This window comes from Haliotis rubra, unplaced genomic scaffold (genome assembly GCF_003918875.1).
Source record: "Haliotis rubra isolate DU_JTF1 unplaced genomic scaffold, ASM391887v1 Scf1575, whole genome shotgun sequence".
Lineage (NCBI taxonomy): Eukaryota > Metazoa > Mollusca > Gastropoda > Lepetellida > Haliotidae > Haliotis > Haliotis rubra.
The window spans coordinates 68,012-86,306 of record NW_025765531.1 but is presented as its reverse complement, the minus strand read 5'-3'; the positions used below and the strand labels follow the sequence as shown (position 1 = coordinate 86,306).

At 35.3% G+C, this 18,295-nt stretch overlaps 1 protein-coding gene across 1 annotated transcript; it reads left to right on the top strand.

Annotated features, from left to right (window-relative positions):
* The first annotated feature begins 630 nt into the window (after nucleotides 1-630).
* LOC124271122 lies at nucleotides 631-3,027 on the top strand. The gene is made up of 5 exons (XM_046706188.1): nucleotides 631-793; nucleotides 1,319-1,578; nucleotides 2,017-2,352; nucleotides 2,629-2,749; nucleotides 3,020-3,027. Exons 1-5 carry the CDS (start codon nucleotides 631-633, stop codon nucleotides 3,025-3,027), a joined length of 888 nt encoding a protein of 295 aa, XP_046562144.1.
* Nucleotides 3,028-18,295: the final 15,268 nt, after the last annotated feature.

The window sequence follows — 18,295 nt, the reverse complement described above, 5'->3', positions numbered from 1 at the left end:
AAAAATAACTAATCTTACCTCAGACATTTTGGTTAAATGTGCTGTACAGCTGGAAAGTTGGTCTAAAGTTATTGCCCCCCTAACTAATCTAATTACAATAACATTGGGCTAAATGGAATAAGATGTCGTACTCCTTGTTTTACACATACACGTTATATTACTTGCATACAAGTACGACTTACGTAATATTATTAACATCAGTGTTCATTTATTTACACCAGTGTTAATATATCTCTCTTCTTTATTAACATTATAGTGTTAATCTGTCAACGCAAGCGTGCCTCGATACATTTTGGCGCCAATGAATGGTGATCGAGGCAATCGCTGTATCTCTACCGGCCTCATATTACATGATACCTAGACATTCTTTAGATATCTTCAAATGGATGTCAGCATGTTCAAAACGCAGTGATTTCAATGCGAATATCGTCTGTCAACTCGCGCGATCGTAGCCTAAAGACGTAAACGCTTTGATGAGGCAATAAGTTATTTTTAGAATGTGGCGTGCCAGTTCGCTAAAAAGTAGGGAAAAGTGGTAACCCACACACGGGATATATTAATATCATTTTCATTATTTCCATGAAAAATAGGTATCACTTATTGAGACAGGACATTAAGTTTGTATGTAACATGACATTGACAAATGAACCAAGGGAGGTAACTCTACGGCAACAGTGCCGTCATCTTCCAAAAGTGCCGCCAAACGTCATCTACGGGGTTTACACATTCCACTGCACGATCCTCGCCATTTTTAGAAGACTGGGCAAGCTGACGTTGTCATTATTCTCCCCAGGTAAGCGCTATGCGAAAATATAGTACACACATTGATGACATTGCAAAGATAATGTTCACATATTAATGTTTACATGTTGTATTGATGCTGGAAGTCTAAGATCATGGGTAAACAGTGAGTCATAACCTAGACTGGGCAACCACATAGTCAAGTGGGTGGTGTACGTTTATCTAAAACATCTGAATCAGTGCAACTCCCAGTCAGGTAAACAAAACAATGTTATGAACTTATCCTACTTGGAACTTCAGGTGAGTATTTCAACTCAAATATTTATTGTATCATTGTAGATTTAAATCGAGTATATTGTTCACTGGGAAAATGTAATTCAATATTCTTGACAGGAACCGAGAAATTGACCTGTCTGACTTTCTGGAATTATGATTTACAAACAATAAGATGAGAGAAATAAATACATTCGAACATCATTACATTTCCATTATGGTTCTGACCTAACCTAAATGTGGTCTTCAGGTTCCCACTTACTTCCACATTAAGTGACATGATACTTTCATTTTGTTTCAGTAGATCTCTCAAGCCGCAGTCTACTGTCTGCGCTGCCAACACCAGACAGGATCCCCCTTCCTGATCTTGCACCTACTATGATTGCAGCCCTTCAAGCAGGTGAAAGGAGCAGCCAGATTTTTAACTCTGTATTGAAGCAGTGTGAAACAGTTTACACAACTGTTTATCCATCAATGTCATCTTCACCATACTATCAATCAATCGTCAGGAGGATGGTGGCAAAATATCCTTCATTGGCCTATGCACATGGCAAGACACTTTGGGTAAGTTTGAGTTGGCTTCAGTTTATATCTCTTATTCAGTGATGTAGTGTCAAAGTGCATACATACTGATAGTTCACATATCCCAAGTACTCGACTTTTACCAATTTCAACATATATGGCTCTTGTATTACAGAATTTGATATTGTGTGATTCTTTTTGTTTTATCACAGAGTAATTATTTTCAGATAATGTTTTTGGTTGAACTGCATATGATTTAGAATTAGGTACTCTTCTGTTAGATTTCAGTAAGAGCTTGTGATTTAAAAGCACTCTTGTCTGAATGTTCTTTTCTTAAATAAATGCATGAGACTCAATACCCCCCAAATTGTGAATTCGTATAAAGGTAAAGTCAATATTATCTGTTTGCTATAACCAAGAAACACACTCCTTCCTTCTAATCGGAGGTTAAAAACAAACTCTCCTATTGTGTCTTTTCAGAGCTTTTTTGTGTCCAAATTGAGTCAGCGATGCCGCACCAATAGATTTCAAAACAATGCAAAATCAACAAGACCTGCGCCTAAGGATTCTGAAGATGCACAACCTCAGAAGTTGTTCAAGATGGCTAATAAATCATCAGGTGTGACATCAGAGAAAGATTTTGCATCCCATCTTGATGAAATAAAGAAGGAATGGGAAGGAAAGCAATCAATTACTCATCTGCAAACTCTACTAAAACAGACAAGACAATTCCGCAAAGAGTGGCAAACCACCTTGAAGCCTGGGAAGATTGAGCCCATTTTAGAAAAGTTCCCTTGTTTTGAGGAAGGATGCTTTGTAAGTATAAATCATTTGAGCTTATTCAACAGCAAATTTTTGTTTCAAATTTAGTTTCCCTAAAGTACTACCATGGACATCTTCATGTGTCCTTAAACCCTATTTATTATATACGGACATTACAGGTGTACAAAAGTACTTGTACAGTGTTAGCACATTAGTTGATTTATGGTCATTGTTGTTCTAGTGTTAATCTTATATTGAACAAGCAGGCAAGCCCTGTTGCATGTCTTTGTGCCTCTTAATCATTAAATACATTCTAACATACTGTTTCAGTTGGTGTATGAATTCTTTTGCCAACTCAGTGATGATCCAGAGGAAGCGAGGGAAGAAATTGCCAGAAATATAAAATGGATAATGCACACTGTCGTATCTAAAAAAACTGCACCTGATGCATGTATTAATGGCTCCAGAAAACTCAAGATGTATATTTTTTTCAATTTCTTGTTACAAGTTGCTTGTCATATGGCTTATATTATTTAATATCATAATTTAATATGTTTCTATTTAGATATGGTGAACTATCAAAATACTTAACTAATTTCACTAACCCTCTGTGATACCTTAATATGTTAATTAATATTGATTTGATATGGTTATTGTTTCAAACTGGGTTAACATGTAATTGGAAATTTTTATTTCAATAATTATTATTTCAAATTTTCAGGGTACTGATGCTGATAGAAGCATCCAACTGTTCCGGGATTTGTAGAAGCTTGTTTCCAAGCAAAAGGGCAAGGGTTTGAAGTCAAAGACCTGCATTACCATAGTCAATGTAAGATTTTTTGAAAATGATGTTCTACTGTAAGTATTGTTACACTTGAAAACTGGTTTTACTTCATTCCTGAAGTAAGTGCTTATGATCAGCTTTATGACAAATGGAAATGCATTAGACTGCAAGGACAGGTGATACCTTTATGATAAAGATATATTTAAGATATTTTTTATTTGCAAATAGCAGTATAGTTAAGAATAGATGTTTCATTTACTTAATGCTGTTGTGAGATCAACTTGTAAACTTACAATATTTAGCCGTAACAAAAATGTTATTTTATGTTAACAGGATGTGAAGAGTGTGGAAACAGTTCCTCAAAAACATCTGCACAGCCAAGTGGAAGAGGCTCCTCATCTTGTGGTCTTCCTTGACAGCTCAAAACACATCCTATGCCAGTACATTGTGGAAGAGGCTCCTCATCTTGTGGTCTTTCTTGACAGCTCAAAACACATCCTATGCCAGTACATTGTGGGAGAGGCTCCTCATCTTGTGGTGTTCCTGGACAGCTCAAAACACATCCTATGCCAGTACATTGTGGAAGAGGCTCCTCATCTTGTGGTCTTTCTTGACAGCTCAAAACACATCCTATGCCAGTACATTGTGGAAGAGGCTCATCTTGTGGTCTTCCTTGACAGCTCAAAACACATCCTATGCCAGTACATTGTGAAGAGGCTCCTCATCTTGTGGTCTTCCTTGACAGCTCAAAACACATCCTATGCCAGTACATTGTGGGAGAGGCTCCTCATCTTGTGGTCTTCCTTGACAGCTCAAAACACATCCTATGCCAATTCATTGTAGGAGACAATGTAAAGATTTTTCTTCAAACACAGTCATTGTTTGATGCAGTGATCAGTCTCCTTGGGAGTTACTATGTTTTGATTTGGAGTACCCCCTGCATATTGCCAGGTTCTTGGTCTGCTACAGCACTGGGTTGTATCTGACATATTTACTGGATCAAGGACATCCAATTGGATAAAGTTCAGTGATGAACTGACAAGATCCAAAGATAAACACTGAGATATTAGAATGTTTCCCAATCAAGCTTTGAACTTTCAAAAAATCTTTTTGGTAGTAATGCAGCAATGTATACCATTCTTTTATCCAATGGCATGATATTTCTCTAATAATATGTTAAAACAAAAGGTAAAAAAGTCAGTTATACCAGGGAACATCCCAAGGAGACCTTTGTGAAAGGAAACAGACTGATTCTTCCTTTAGTTTTCATTACAATGATGTTGTCTATTTCAAGTTTATGCAAACTGCTGATATTCTCAAGAGAAAGATTATTATACAAATTATGAAAGCCAAACTTTTTCAAAGACCATTCATAGTACCTATTGTTCATTCTGTTAAGGCAGACAGAAGTGTTCTTCCTGTTCAAAAGAATTGAATTTCATTTATTGTGCCAAATTGAACTAAACTTCGACCACATCGCCTGTTCTCAATAAACATTATCTTGAACATTAGCCATTGTGACATGATGATCAAATATATAATGATCTTATATATACCCCATAGGGAGTTGTTTTAAGTTTAATCCATTATATTACCCTGCAATCAAAAAGTAAACTTTCGTTCACTCAAGACAAGATTACAATTGTCTGATTTGAACTCTCGCACACTTCAGGAATTTCTGAATTTCGCTCACCTAAGATTAGGAGATGTCCTCCATAATCCCTCATTGTCTAAGGAATAGCACGCTTCATTGCTTTGCCTACCTTAGACAATACCTGATAATTCAGGGAAGTACTTTGCCTATGACAGAGTACAGATTATCCTATTGTTGTGCCAACACATATATTTGGTACTCATTTTTTATTTCTTCACCAAGGTGATTTTGATAACCATCATTAGTGGACCATTAGTTTAGTGATATTATTGTTTGAATGTAGAGGTATGTTGCTTCTATTGTTTACTTTTATACCTGTTTAATGCATAGGATAGTCAAAAACCTCTAAAATTTATTTTTGACATTTTCTTTTCTTTTCATAAGTGGGGGAAAATACTGTTATTTTGATACTATTCTAAAAATGCAGTTTTGAAGAATTACTAATGATCTGCCTGGGAACATGTGTCCTGATATGACCATGAAGATTGAACTTTTTTATGCTCTAATGCTCAAATGGAGAAAGAGAATAGTTTAATTTCAAGCTTTATTTGGCACTGTCTACCTTGTAATGTATAACGATGGCTTTAAACAAAGCAGTAGTTTCACTAGTCCTTGGGCTACCTGTATTATTTGACAATTTGGACTGCGCTATAGGACTAGTGCCAATTTTGATCCTATATTCTCAAAAAATGAAAGCACCATAGTATATTTCTGAAGGTGATGCCTACACTGTGCAGCTACTTTAGGTTACAAATAGCAATATTGTTTATATGTGTTGTCAGTGTTGCCCTTATATTGTTCATTGTCTGATAGTTGCAATATGTATTGCAATGTATCAGTTCTTTTCATTAATTAATGTATATATGCATACCATTTTGATACGGTCCCAGCCGTGGAAGGAATGATTATCCTCAAAATACATGCCATTATCCATGTTCTGTTAAAATTCAGTCAAGCGTTCACCATTCTGTTCCTTAAGACTAAAGGATTAACAGTATTACCGGGTTATTTTTGCATTTGCCGTAAATAAATATGCAGTATTGTGAAGGATTCTGTGGACTCCTCATATCTGCCTATGTGCATTGAATGTAACAGTTTGCTCAATTTTTATGAGGATTTGATTTTTTATCCGATGAATAAATTCAATTGAAATTGTGATTGCTGCTTTAATTTATTTGGTTGATTACTATTAGTGGTATTATATCGAACACTGAAACTGTACTAAGTCCTTTTTGCTTTCATATTGATTACACCATAATGAATGTGAAGATAAATCTTTTGTCACTATGTCTTTTTTCATTTGGGAAATTATCACATTCAGTGTAATATCAAGGAGATTAATCAAGTTTCAGGGTTTTCAACAATAGCGGAACTGCATGTCACAATATCTGAAGACAACAGGAATTATTGTAGAGTTAACCATTGATGAAAGTTAATACTTGGATATACATTTCAGCCCACTTGGATATACATTTCAGCCCAACTTTCTCAAAGAAGTAATGTGTGGATCACATTTCTTTGTTACTTTACAATTGTGTTAAATTATTAACACTTACATCCTTATAAACATGTTAATGTGTGAAAAAAGTGTTACCAGCAAGCGTTATCAAATAAACATGTTAATGTGTTAATCTTTTAAACACTTTAACATGTTAATTTACTGTTACCAAGATAGTGTTAATAATAGTGTTAATTCAGTAACACTTGTTTTTACAGTGTATATCTGCTCAAGTTGATGGAGGTCGGTATCATCATTAACTGATGCAGAAGTAGGTATACCATGAACACATTCACCCGGTGGATACCCCACTTCCAAGAATACTACAGACAACAGATAATATATACACTTTCCTTGAAATGGCCTCAAATTACAGTGAAACCTACCAACACCGGCACCTGTCTTATCCGGCACACTGTCAAAACCAAAATTTTGGTCCAGGCATTTTACAGATAGTATGATTATTAAAACATTGTCTAATCTGCCACCTGTCTATTCCGTATTCAGGTTCCCAACTTTCTGGTCCCAACAAGCAATTTTAACTGTAATTAACACTGTCTAAACCGGCAGATGTATGAGACAGGTTCTACTGTATGTAAATATTCTAACTATGAATATGATACATCTTTTTGCTCAGAAGTTAATACGAAACGTGCGAAACATTAAACACTAAAATATTATTTTAATTTTTACATATTTCAAGATGCCATCATACTATAACCAGCCACTTATAATACACTTATACCACTTATAATGCGCGATACTACTTATATTGCCTATGCACTGGGCGCAACTTGCCTCTAAATCAGGCCAAATTGTCTGGGTTCATGACTTACGAAAAGTGCGAAATATTAAACACTAAGTAATGAGTTTTGGTACAGATTTCATGATGCCACCGTACTATAAATAGCCAAAATATGAAAATAATACACTCATCATGTCATACGTTATACCTTTTTCAGCGATACTACTATTGCCTATGCGCTGGGCGATGTGAGTGACTTGCCTCGAAGTCAGGAGGCCAAATTGTCTGGGTTCATGATTTACGAAAAGTGCGAAATATTAAACACTAAGTAATGAGTTTTTAGACAGATTTCAAGATGCCATCGTACTATAAATAGCCAAACTATGAAAATACTACACTTATCATGTCATATGTTATACCTTTTTCAGTGATACTACCATTGCCTATGCGCTGGGCAATGTGAGTGACTTGACACTAAATCAGGCCAAATTGTCTGGGTTCATGACTTACGAAAAGTGCGAAATATTAAACACTAAGTAATGAGTTTTGGTACATATTTCAAGATGCCATCATATTATAAATAGCCAAAAGATGGAAATAATACACTGATCACGACGTAACTTATTAACCTACTTGCGTAACTTATGAACTAACTTGCCTATGCGCTTGGCTCGACTGGCTTTGACAGGCCGACTTTGTTTCAGGTACAGTTAACTACGAACATTAAGAGAGAACAAACTGATCAGCACCAAATTGATGACTTTCCTTTTGGCAACACTATTAATGCCAAAGGGCAGTTCCAGACTTGCTTTGAAATGGCCTACAACTGTTTTGTTAGACGATTTAAGGATACAGAATATCACATACACAAACTACATGCTTGGTAATTCTAGGACGAAGCAAATTACCAATTACTTGATGGTGCACAAAATGTGCATTTTCCACCCATTGCACAAAATGGTCGTTACCTGTGTAATGTTTCGGTGCGTGGGAGTACATTTTGGAAATGAAGAAGTGCCATAATTTAACTACAAAATTTAATACGAGCATATAAAGCTACGTTTTTTTAAAGTAACCACGTGGAGGAAAGTTATAGGCCTAGTACGGTGACAAATATTATCTCTATGCACTGTAAAAAATAGTGTTAGGCATTAACGCGTTAATATGTTAAATATTTAACACCTCCGTTTATACGGAAACCTCAGGTGATTTGCCAACGCCTTGATGTTAATCATATAACACAGGCGTTAATGTGTGGTAGCCTATGCACGTCTTCAAACAATGTCAGTGCACAGCCATGAGTACGATAGATCTTGTTGTTAATGAAAATGTGTATCATATTAGATGTGGTAATGTGTTCGAAATATTAAAAAATAACTAATCTTACCTCAGACATTTTGGTTAAATTTGCTGTACAGCTGGAAAGTTGGTCTAAAATTATTGCCCCCTCTAACTAATCTAATTACAATAACATTGGGCTAAATGAAATAAGATGTCGTACTCCTTGTTTTACACATACACGTAATATTATTTGCATACAAGTACGACTTACGTAATATTATTAACATCAGTGTTCATTTATTTACACCAGTGTTAATATATCTCTCTTCTTGATTAACATAATAGTGTTAATCTGTCAACGCAAGCGTGCCTCGATACATTTTGGCGCCAATGAATGGTGATCGAGGCAATCGCTGTATCTCTACCGGCCTCATATTACATGATAACTAGACATTCTTTAGATATCTTCAAATGGATGTCAGCATGTTCAAAATGCAGTGATTTCAATGCGAATATCGTCTGTCAACTCGCGCGATCGTAGCCTAAAGACGTAAACGCTTTGATGACGCAATAAGCTATTTTTAGAATGTGGCGTGCCAGTTCGCTAAAAAGTAGGGAAAAGTAGTAACCCACACACGGGATATATTAATATCATTTTCATTATTTCCATGAAAAATAGGTATCACTTATTGAGACAGGACATTAAGTTTGTATGTGACATGACATTGACAAATGAACCAAGGGAGGTAACTCTACGGCAACAGTGCCGTCATCTTCCAAAAGTGCCGTCATACGTCTTCTACGGGGTTTACACATTCCACTGCACGACCCTCGCCGTTTTTAGAAGACTGAACAAGCTGACGTCGTCATTATTCTACCCAGGTAAGCGTTATGCGAAAATATTGTACCTACATTGATGATATTGCAAAGATAATGTTCACATATTAATGTTTACATGTTGTATTGATGCTGGAAGTCTAAGATCATGGGTAAACAGTGAGTCATAACCTAGACTGGGCAACCACATAGTCAAGTGGGTGGTGTACGTTTATCTAAAACATCTGAATCAGTGCTAAAACTAACAATTTTTTTCTATCTTGCTAAAGTTATCAAGTCACTAAGTATTTTTCTAAGTCTTTTTTCAGCACATCCAGTCGTCCAGTTGTTTTACTGCCAAATTCTTTACGTGCAGCGTATGTGAATGATGCCCATGGGAAACATTTTTTATCACTTATTTCTGACATGAACATTTGCAGGTCATTTCTTTGACAGAATGTGAGACGATGCCTATGTTTTAACTTTAGACTAGCTTTACACAGATAAAACCTTATAAACGAGCTTGATTTTCACCTCATTTTCAAGACGAAGAACTGAAACATAAAAGCAATTTAAATTTAATTTAAGGACACTTGTCTGGCATTGGGTTACTTTTTGTTCAAATTTGAAAATGGGTCACTCTGGACATTATCTTTACTTTAAATTTTTTTTATGAAAAATAGAGAATGGCTTGAGTTACTTAGTATTCATAATAGACATTCACAAGACATAAACTATGTAAAGTCTTTTTTCCTTTTTAAAAAAATAACCTTGGTGGTTGGTACTACATGATAAGAAATTGTACAGTACAGTTTCTTTATGTGTCCAAAAGTTTAGTTATAATGTGCATTGTTTAAGGTATACTGCAATTGATATAACTCTATTAAATTTTTCAGGTCGCATCAACTGTGACAGAAATTTTAGTATATCTGCAAGGCATGTCTATCATTTTCACTTGTCTAAAATTTGATTGGAAGAAAACAGCTAAATGGTCCATGCAAAAAATATTTGCTTATCCGTCTTTCATATTTCATTCTCTTTTATTTTCCTAATGGAGTATGTGTGCACAATGTGTGTGTACACCACTCAGCATCATGGTAGCTTTTAGTAGTCACATAGCTCGTGTTCATAAGGATGATCCACGGTTTATGATATTTTGTCAGGTTGGACAGTGTTGTTTTAGTACAAAGAAGTGGAATAGCTATAAAGTTCATGTGAGCAAAAAACACAGGGATGTATATCTACAAGACTTGATTTCAAATGATACTGAACAGGAAAATGATGAAAATGAATGTTGCAACAACGAGAACATGTTGCCTGAAGCAGATCTTCATCCCAGTCATATTGGTGCCTCTTATCTTCTATCTTTAGAAACAGATCTTGGTTTGTCTCAGTCTGGTGTGAACACAGTAGCAGAGCATACATCTGAACTCATACAACACCACCTGGATCTTTATAAGAAAAAACTAAAAGATCAAATTGTGCTTAAAGGTTATCAAGACATTGAAGCTCTTTTGTCTGAAGTACATGTTGAAACTTCTCTTGAAAAATTTGTCTCTGAGCACAATCGAGTTCTGTTTTACGAATCAGAATTTAAAATGATACTTCCACAGTCCGTGTTGCTGGGACACCGTTTGAAGAACTCTAAGGGTGTTGTGAAAAGAGTGCAAGAGTTTGGTTATGTAGTGCCTTTTGATGAACTAGTCAAGAGATTACATTACCTTCCTGAATTCTTGTACTGGTTTGAGACTGAAGGAGATTTCATGCATGATATTTGTGATGGTAATTATGTCCGGAGTCATCCTCTTTTTGTTCAGAACAAACAAGCATTGCAAATCATTTTGTACAATGATGATGTAGAAATAGTGAACCCACTGGGTACCCATGTCAAAAAACATAAAATTACTATTTTCTATGTTACATTTGCTAATATACCACCGGAATATAGATCAAGGTTGCCAACAATATTTCTCTTGGCCATTGCCAAATCAGACTGCCTAAGACGCCATGGCCTTGCCAAGTTGTTGGAAAACTTCATTGAAATTGTAAATGTCATGTCTTCAGGTGGATTAAACATTTCAATTAGTGGACGGGACTTCAATATAGAAGGGGCTCTTGTAATGGCGCCCGCTGACACTCCAGCATCAAACTGCCTTGGGGGGTTCAAAGAAGGGGTGGGGTTTGCCTATAAAAAGTGTCGAACTTGTTTAGTCTCTGACATGGACATCTCAAGAAATTTCAGAGACGAATCCTTCCCAGAAAGAACAGTGGCCCAATACACAGAATGTTGTGAGGTACTGGGGAGCAGTGAGTTATCAAAAGAAGCAAGGTCTTAATGGAGCAAAATGTGGGGAATAAATGCCAAAACCTGCCTCTCAGAGCTTCATGATTTTGATATCATTTCATGTCTTGTGCATGATCCAATGCATGTTCTGCTTGAGGGTGTCTTCCCTTTTGAACTTGCTCTGTTTCTGACTTACTGCATTGAAACAGCAAAGTATTTTAAACTGGCATGGCTGAATGGAAAGATTCTGTCCTTTCTATATTCTCATTCTGCAATGAATAGCAAACCAGAGCCCATTGAGAGAAGACACTACCTTGTTGATATATGCATAAAGCAAACTGCAGCAGCCATGCTAACATTGATAAATATTTTGCCAGTGATTTTAGGTTCCAAACTTCCAGCTGGTAATTTGAAGTGGGTTACACTTTTGAAACTCATTCAGATAACACAAATTACACTCAACCCACATGTTTCCAAAGAGACAGCTCAGGACTTGCGTGATTTAATAGAAGGTCACCATGAAAATTTCATGAGAGCTTATCCTAAGACCAAAATAAAACCCAAGATGCATTTTATGTGCCATATTCCAAAACAAATTGAATTATTGGGTCCAGGAAGATGGCAATGGTGTATGCGGTTTGAAGCAAAACATGCTTTCTTTAAGAACAAAAAGTGGCGATGCTTCAAGAATTTACCATTAAGTATGGCAAAATTTCATCAGAAATGGTTGTGCAGACAAATGGTGACAAGTAGAGGAACATTTACTCAAAATTTTCTTTACTCTGGGGATGAAGTAAAAGAAGGTTTAGAAGTAAATTTGGATGAAATTATAACTGCACACAGAAGATGTGTCTCCGCAATCTTTCCAGCAGTGACGTCAGTTTTTTATCACCAAACACGTTACTATTCATGGGTGTTTGTTCCAGGAAGGTTGTATTTTGATCACATCATATGATGAAGATCATTTTTCCAGATTTGCATATGTAGTCAGTATCGTGGTCCATGATCAAAAGAAGTATTTTCTGACACAAAACACACACATCATCTATGTTGATAGCCATACATTACCTTACGTGTTAGATTTTGATGAAGAATTTAGTGTTATTGGCTATCATGACCTTTTCATCAAATTTCCACTTGAGACATATTTACTGAATGGTAAAATTTGTGTGATTAACAAATATGCATATCTTTCCATGCATGTAGATTAATTCCCTGGGCTTTATAAGTCAAGTGCATAAACCTAACCACAGTTGGTTTGTGTCACTGTCTTCACTGGTTTTGATAACAAATATCTGCATGTTTAGAATTAAAGTGCTGGTGTTGGCGTTACAAGAGGGCAGTCACCGGGCACTTTCTGTAAATGTTTAGGGCAAATTTTTTAAGACAGTTCTTTTTTGGGATGTTATGATTAGATGTTCAATAAAAATTTTGACATTGTCACCTGTTAGAAGGCAATGTGTCAGTTCATTTAATTCTGAATTTTGGTGCATTATTTATTGATATTGCCAGTAACGAGTTGAGTATTTTATTTTATGCATGGCTACTACATGGCTGTGTGAGTTGGTTTAATGAATATATTTCCAAATACTGTTGATAGACAATGCCTTTGCTGAGAGTATGGGATTCTCAGAGACTGAAGAAGAAGTGTGTTGTGGTACCTGAGACTGTCACCATAAATGAATTGAAGGAAAAAGGTCAATAATCCCTAACACTTTTACATTTTAATGGCATTACTGTGGTGATGCTACTTTTTATGAAAATGTTTTATATATTATGTGAAAGTTCAAACTATGATCATGCATTTTGATGAACACAATTCCTAGTAGATAAATTGAATTGCTAAAATTCCTAAATATTTATTTTTTTCTAAATATTTATTCAACATCAGTTAACTGAAATATACAAACTATCTGATAGTTATAGTAATAGTTTTCATTTTGTCAATGGTTTCTGGTGTTGAATATTAATATGGCCTTGTTCATTCATTTTATTGGTTTGTTTGAATGTGTTTTGACTTTTCAGTTTCTGTTAAGCTGGAAGTTGTTGTGGAGAAGTTTGTCCTTGAAGATGATGGAACAGAAATAGATGATGATAAGGTACTCCGAGAAGTCATGTCAAAAACACTCATGGCCCTGACAGTTGAAGAAAGTTGGACCAAAGCTAGCATAAGGGAACTTGTTGGTCCTGTTGCCGCATCAACCTGTGATCGGAGAGATGGCATTCAGGATCCAGAAGTGAAGACACAAGTACCGGCAGTGACGGGAACAAGCAACTCCCAGTCAGGTAAACAAAACAATGTTATGAACTTATCCTACTTGGAACTTCAGTCCAGTATTTCAACTCTAATATTTTATATAGATTTAAATCGGGTATATTGTTCACTGGGAAAATATAATTCAATATTCTTGACAGGAACCGAGAAATTGACCTGTATGACTTTCTGGAATTACGATCTACAAACAATAAGATGAGAGAAATAAATACATTCGAACATCATTACATTTCCATTATGGTTCTGACCTAACCTAAATGTGGTCTTCAGGGTCCCACTTACTTCCACATTAACTAACATGATACTTTCAGTTTGTTTCAGCAGATCTCTCAAGCCGCAGTCTACTGTCTGCGCTGCCAACACCAGACAGGATCCCCCTTCCTGATCTTGCACCTACTACGATTGCAGCCCTTAAAGCAGGTGAAAGGAGCAGCCAGATTTTTAACTCTGTATTGAAGCAGTGTGAAACGTTTTACACAACTGTTTATCCATCGATGTCATCTTCACAATACTATCAATCAATCGGCAGGAGGATGGTGGCAAAATATCCTTCATTGGCCTATGCACATGGCAAGACACCTTGGGTAAGTTTGAGTTGTTTCAGTTTTTATCTCTTATTCAGTGATGTAGTGTCAAAGTGCATACATACTGATAGTTCACATATCCCAAGTATTCGACTTTTACCAATTTCAACATTTATGGCTCTTGACAGAACTTGATATTGTGTGATTCTTTTTGTTTTATCACAGAGTAATTATTTTCAGATAATGTTTTTGGTTGAACTGCATATGATTTAGAATTAGGTACTCTTCTGTTAGATTTCAGTAAGAGCTTGTGATTTAAAAGCACTCTTGTCTGAATGTTCTTTTCTTAAATAAATGCATGAGACTCAATACCCCAATTTGTGAATTCGTATAAAGGTAAAGTCAATATTATCTGTTTTCTATAACCAAGAAACACACTTCTTCCTTCTAATCGAATGTTTTTACAAACTCACCTATGGTGTCTTTTCAGAGCCGCACCAATAGATTTCAAAACAATGCAAAATCAACGAGACCTGCGCCTAAGGATTCTGAAGATGCAGAAGTTGTTCAAGATGGCTAATAAATCATCAGGTGTGACATCAGAGAAAGATTTTGCATCCCATCTTGATGAAATAAAGAAGGAATGGGAAGGAAAGCAATCAATTACTCATCTGCGAACTCTACTAAAACAGACAAGACAATTCCGCAAAGAGTGGCAAACCACCTTGAAGACCGGGAAGATTGAGCCAATTTTACAAAAGTTCCCTTGTTTTGAGGAAGGATGCTTTGTAAGTATAAATCATTTAAACTTATTAAACAGCAAATTTTTGTTTCAAATTTAGTTTCCCTAAAGTACTACCTTGGAAATCTTCATGTGTCCTTAAACCCTATTTATTATATACGGACATTACAGGTATACAAAAGTACTTTAACAGTGTTATCACATTAGTTGATTTATGGTCATTGTTGTTCTAGTGTTAATCTTATATTGAACAAGCAGGCAAGCCCTGTTGCATGTCTTTGTGCCTCTTAATCATTAAATACATTCTAACATACTGTTTCAGTTGGTTTATGAATTCTTTTGCCAACGCAGTGATGATCCAGAGGAAGTGAGGGAAGAAATTGCCAGAAACATGGAATGGATAATGCAGACTGTCGCATCTAAGAAAACTGCACCTGAGGCATGTATTAATGGCTCCAAAAAAGTCAAGATGTATATTTTTTTCAATTTCTTGTTACAAGTTGCTTGTCATATGGCTTATGTTATTTAATATCATGTTTCTAATTAGATATGGTGAACTATCAAAATACTTAACTAATTTCACTAACCCTCTGTGATACTTTAATATGTTAATTAATATTGATTTGATATGGTTATTGTTTCAAACTGGGTTAACATGTAATTGGAAATTTTTATTTCAATAATTATTGTTTCAAATTTTCAGGGCACTGATGCTGAAAAAAGCATCCAACTGTTCCGGGATTTGTAGAAGCTTGTTTCCAAGCAAAAGGGCAAGGGTTTGAAGTCAAAGACCTGCATTACCATAGTCAATGTAAGATTTTTTGAAAATGATGTACTACTGTAAGTATTGTTACACTTGAAAACTGGTTTACTTCATTCCTGAAGTAAGTGCTTGTGATCAGCTTTATGACAAATGGAAATGCATTAGACTGCAAGGACAGGTGATACCTTTATGATAAAGATATATTTAAAATATTTTATATTTGCAAATAGCAGTATAGTTATGAACAGATGTTTCATTTACTTAATGCTGTTGTGAGATTAACTTGTAAACTTACAATATTCAGCCCTAACAAAAATGTTATTTTATGTTAACAGGATGTGAAGAGTGTGGAAACAGTTCCTCAAAAACATCTGCACAGCCAAGTGGAAGAGGCTCCTCATCTTGTGGTCTTCCTTGACAGCTCAAAACACATCCTATGCCAATTCATTGTAGGAGACAATGTAAAGATTTTCCTTCAAACACAGTCATTGTTTGATGCAGTGATCAGTCTCCTTGGGAGTTACTATGTTTTTGATTTGGAGTACCCCCCTGCTTATTGCCAGGTTCTTGGTCTGCTACAGCACTGGGTTGTATCTGACATATTTACTGGATCAAGGACATCCAATTGGATAAAGTTCAGTGATGAACTGACAAGATCCAAAGATAAACACTGAGATATTAGAATGTTTCCCAATCAAGCTTTGAACTTTCAAAAAATCTTGACGGTAGTAGATATTTCTCTAATAATATGTTAAAACAAAAGGTAAAAAAGTCAGTTATACCAGGGAACATCCCAAGAAGACCTTTGTAAAAGGAAACAGACTGATTCTTCCTTTACTTTTCATTACAATGATATTGTCTATTTCAAATTTATGCAAACTGCTGATATTCTAAAGAGAAAGATTATTATACAAATTATGAAAGCCAACATTTTTCAAAGACCATTCATAGTACCTATTGTTCATTCTGTTAAGCCAAACAGAAGTGTTCTTCCTGTTCAAAAGAATTGAATTTCATTTATTGTGCCAAATTGAACTAAATTTTGACCACCTCGTCTGTTCTCAATAAACATTATCTTGAACATTAGCCATTGTGACATGATGATCAAATATATAATGATCTTATATATACCCCATAGGGAGTTGTTTTAAGTTTAATCCATTATATTACCCTGCAATCAAAAAGTAAACTTTCGTTCACTCAAGACAAGATTACAATTGTCAGATTTGAACTCTCGCTCACTTTAGGAATTTCTGAATTTCGCTCACCTAACATTAGGAGATGTCCCCCATAATCCCTCATTGTCTAAGGAATAGCACGCTTCATTGCTTTGCCTAACTTAGGCAATACCTGATAATTCAGGGATTATCCTATTGCTGTACCAACAAATATGTTTGGTACTCATTTTTTTTATTTCTTTACCGAGGTGATTTTGATAACCATCATTAGTGGACCATTAGTTTAGTGATATTATTTTTTGAATGTAGAGGTATGTTGCTTCTATTGTTTACTTTATACCTGTTTAATGCATAGGATAGTCAAAAACCTCTAAAATTTATTTTTGACATTTTCTTTTCTTTTCTTAAGTGGGGGAAAATACTGTTATTTTGATACTATTCTAAAAATGCAGTTTTGAAGAATTACTGATGATCTGCCTGGGAACATGTTTCCTCATATGACCATGCAAATTGAACATGTTTATGCTCTAATTCTTGGAGAAAGAGAATAGTTTAATTTTAAGCTTAATCAGAGTTTAAAACTCAACTTTATTTGGCACCGTCTACCTTGTAATGTATAATGATGGCTTTAAACAAAGCAGTAGTTTCACTAGTCCTTGGGCTACCTGTATTATTTGACAATGTGGATTGGGCTATAGGACTAGTGCCAATTTTATCCTATATTCTCAAAAAAAAAGAAAGCACCATAGTATATTTCTGAAGGTGATGCCTACACTGTGCAGCTACTTTAGGTTACAAACAGCAATATTGTTTATATGTGTTGACAGTGTTGCCCTTCTATTGTTCCTTGTCTGATAGTTGTAATATGTATTGCAATGTATCAGTATCTTTGCATTAATTAATGTATATATGCATACCATTTTGATACTGTCCCAACCGTAGAAGGAATGGTTATCCTCAAAATACATGCCATTATCCATGTTCTGTTAAAATTCAGTCAAACGTTCACCATTCTGTGCCTTAAGACTCAAGGATTAACAGTATTACCGGGCTATTTTTGCATTTGCCGTAAATAAATATGCAGTATTGTGAAGGATTCTGTGGACTCCTCATATCTGCCTATGTGCATTGAATTTAACAGTTTGCTCAGTTTTGATGAAGATTGGATTTTTTATCCGATGAATAAATTCAATTGAAATTGTGTTTGTTACTTTAATTTATTTGGTTGATTACTATTAGTGGTATTATATCGAACACTGAAACTGTACTAAGTCCTTTTGCTTTCATATTGATTACACCATAATGAATGTGAAGATAAATCTTTGTCACCATGTCTTTTTTCATTTGGGAAATTATCACATTCAGTGTAATATCAAGGAGATTAATTAAGTTTCAGGGTTTTCAACAATAGCGGAACTGCATGTCACAATATCTGAAGACAACAGGAATTATT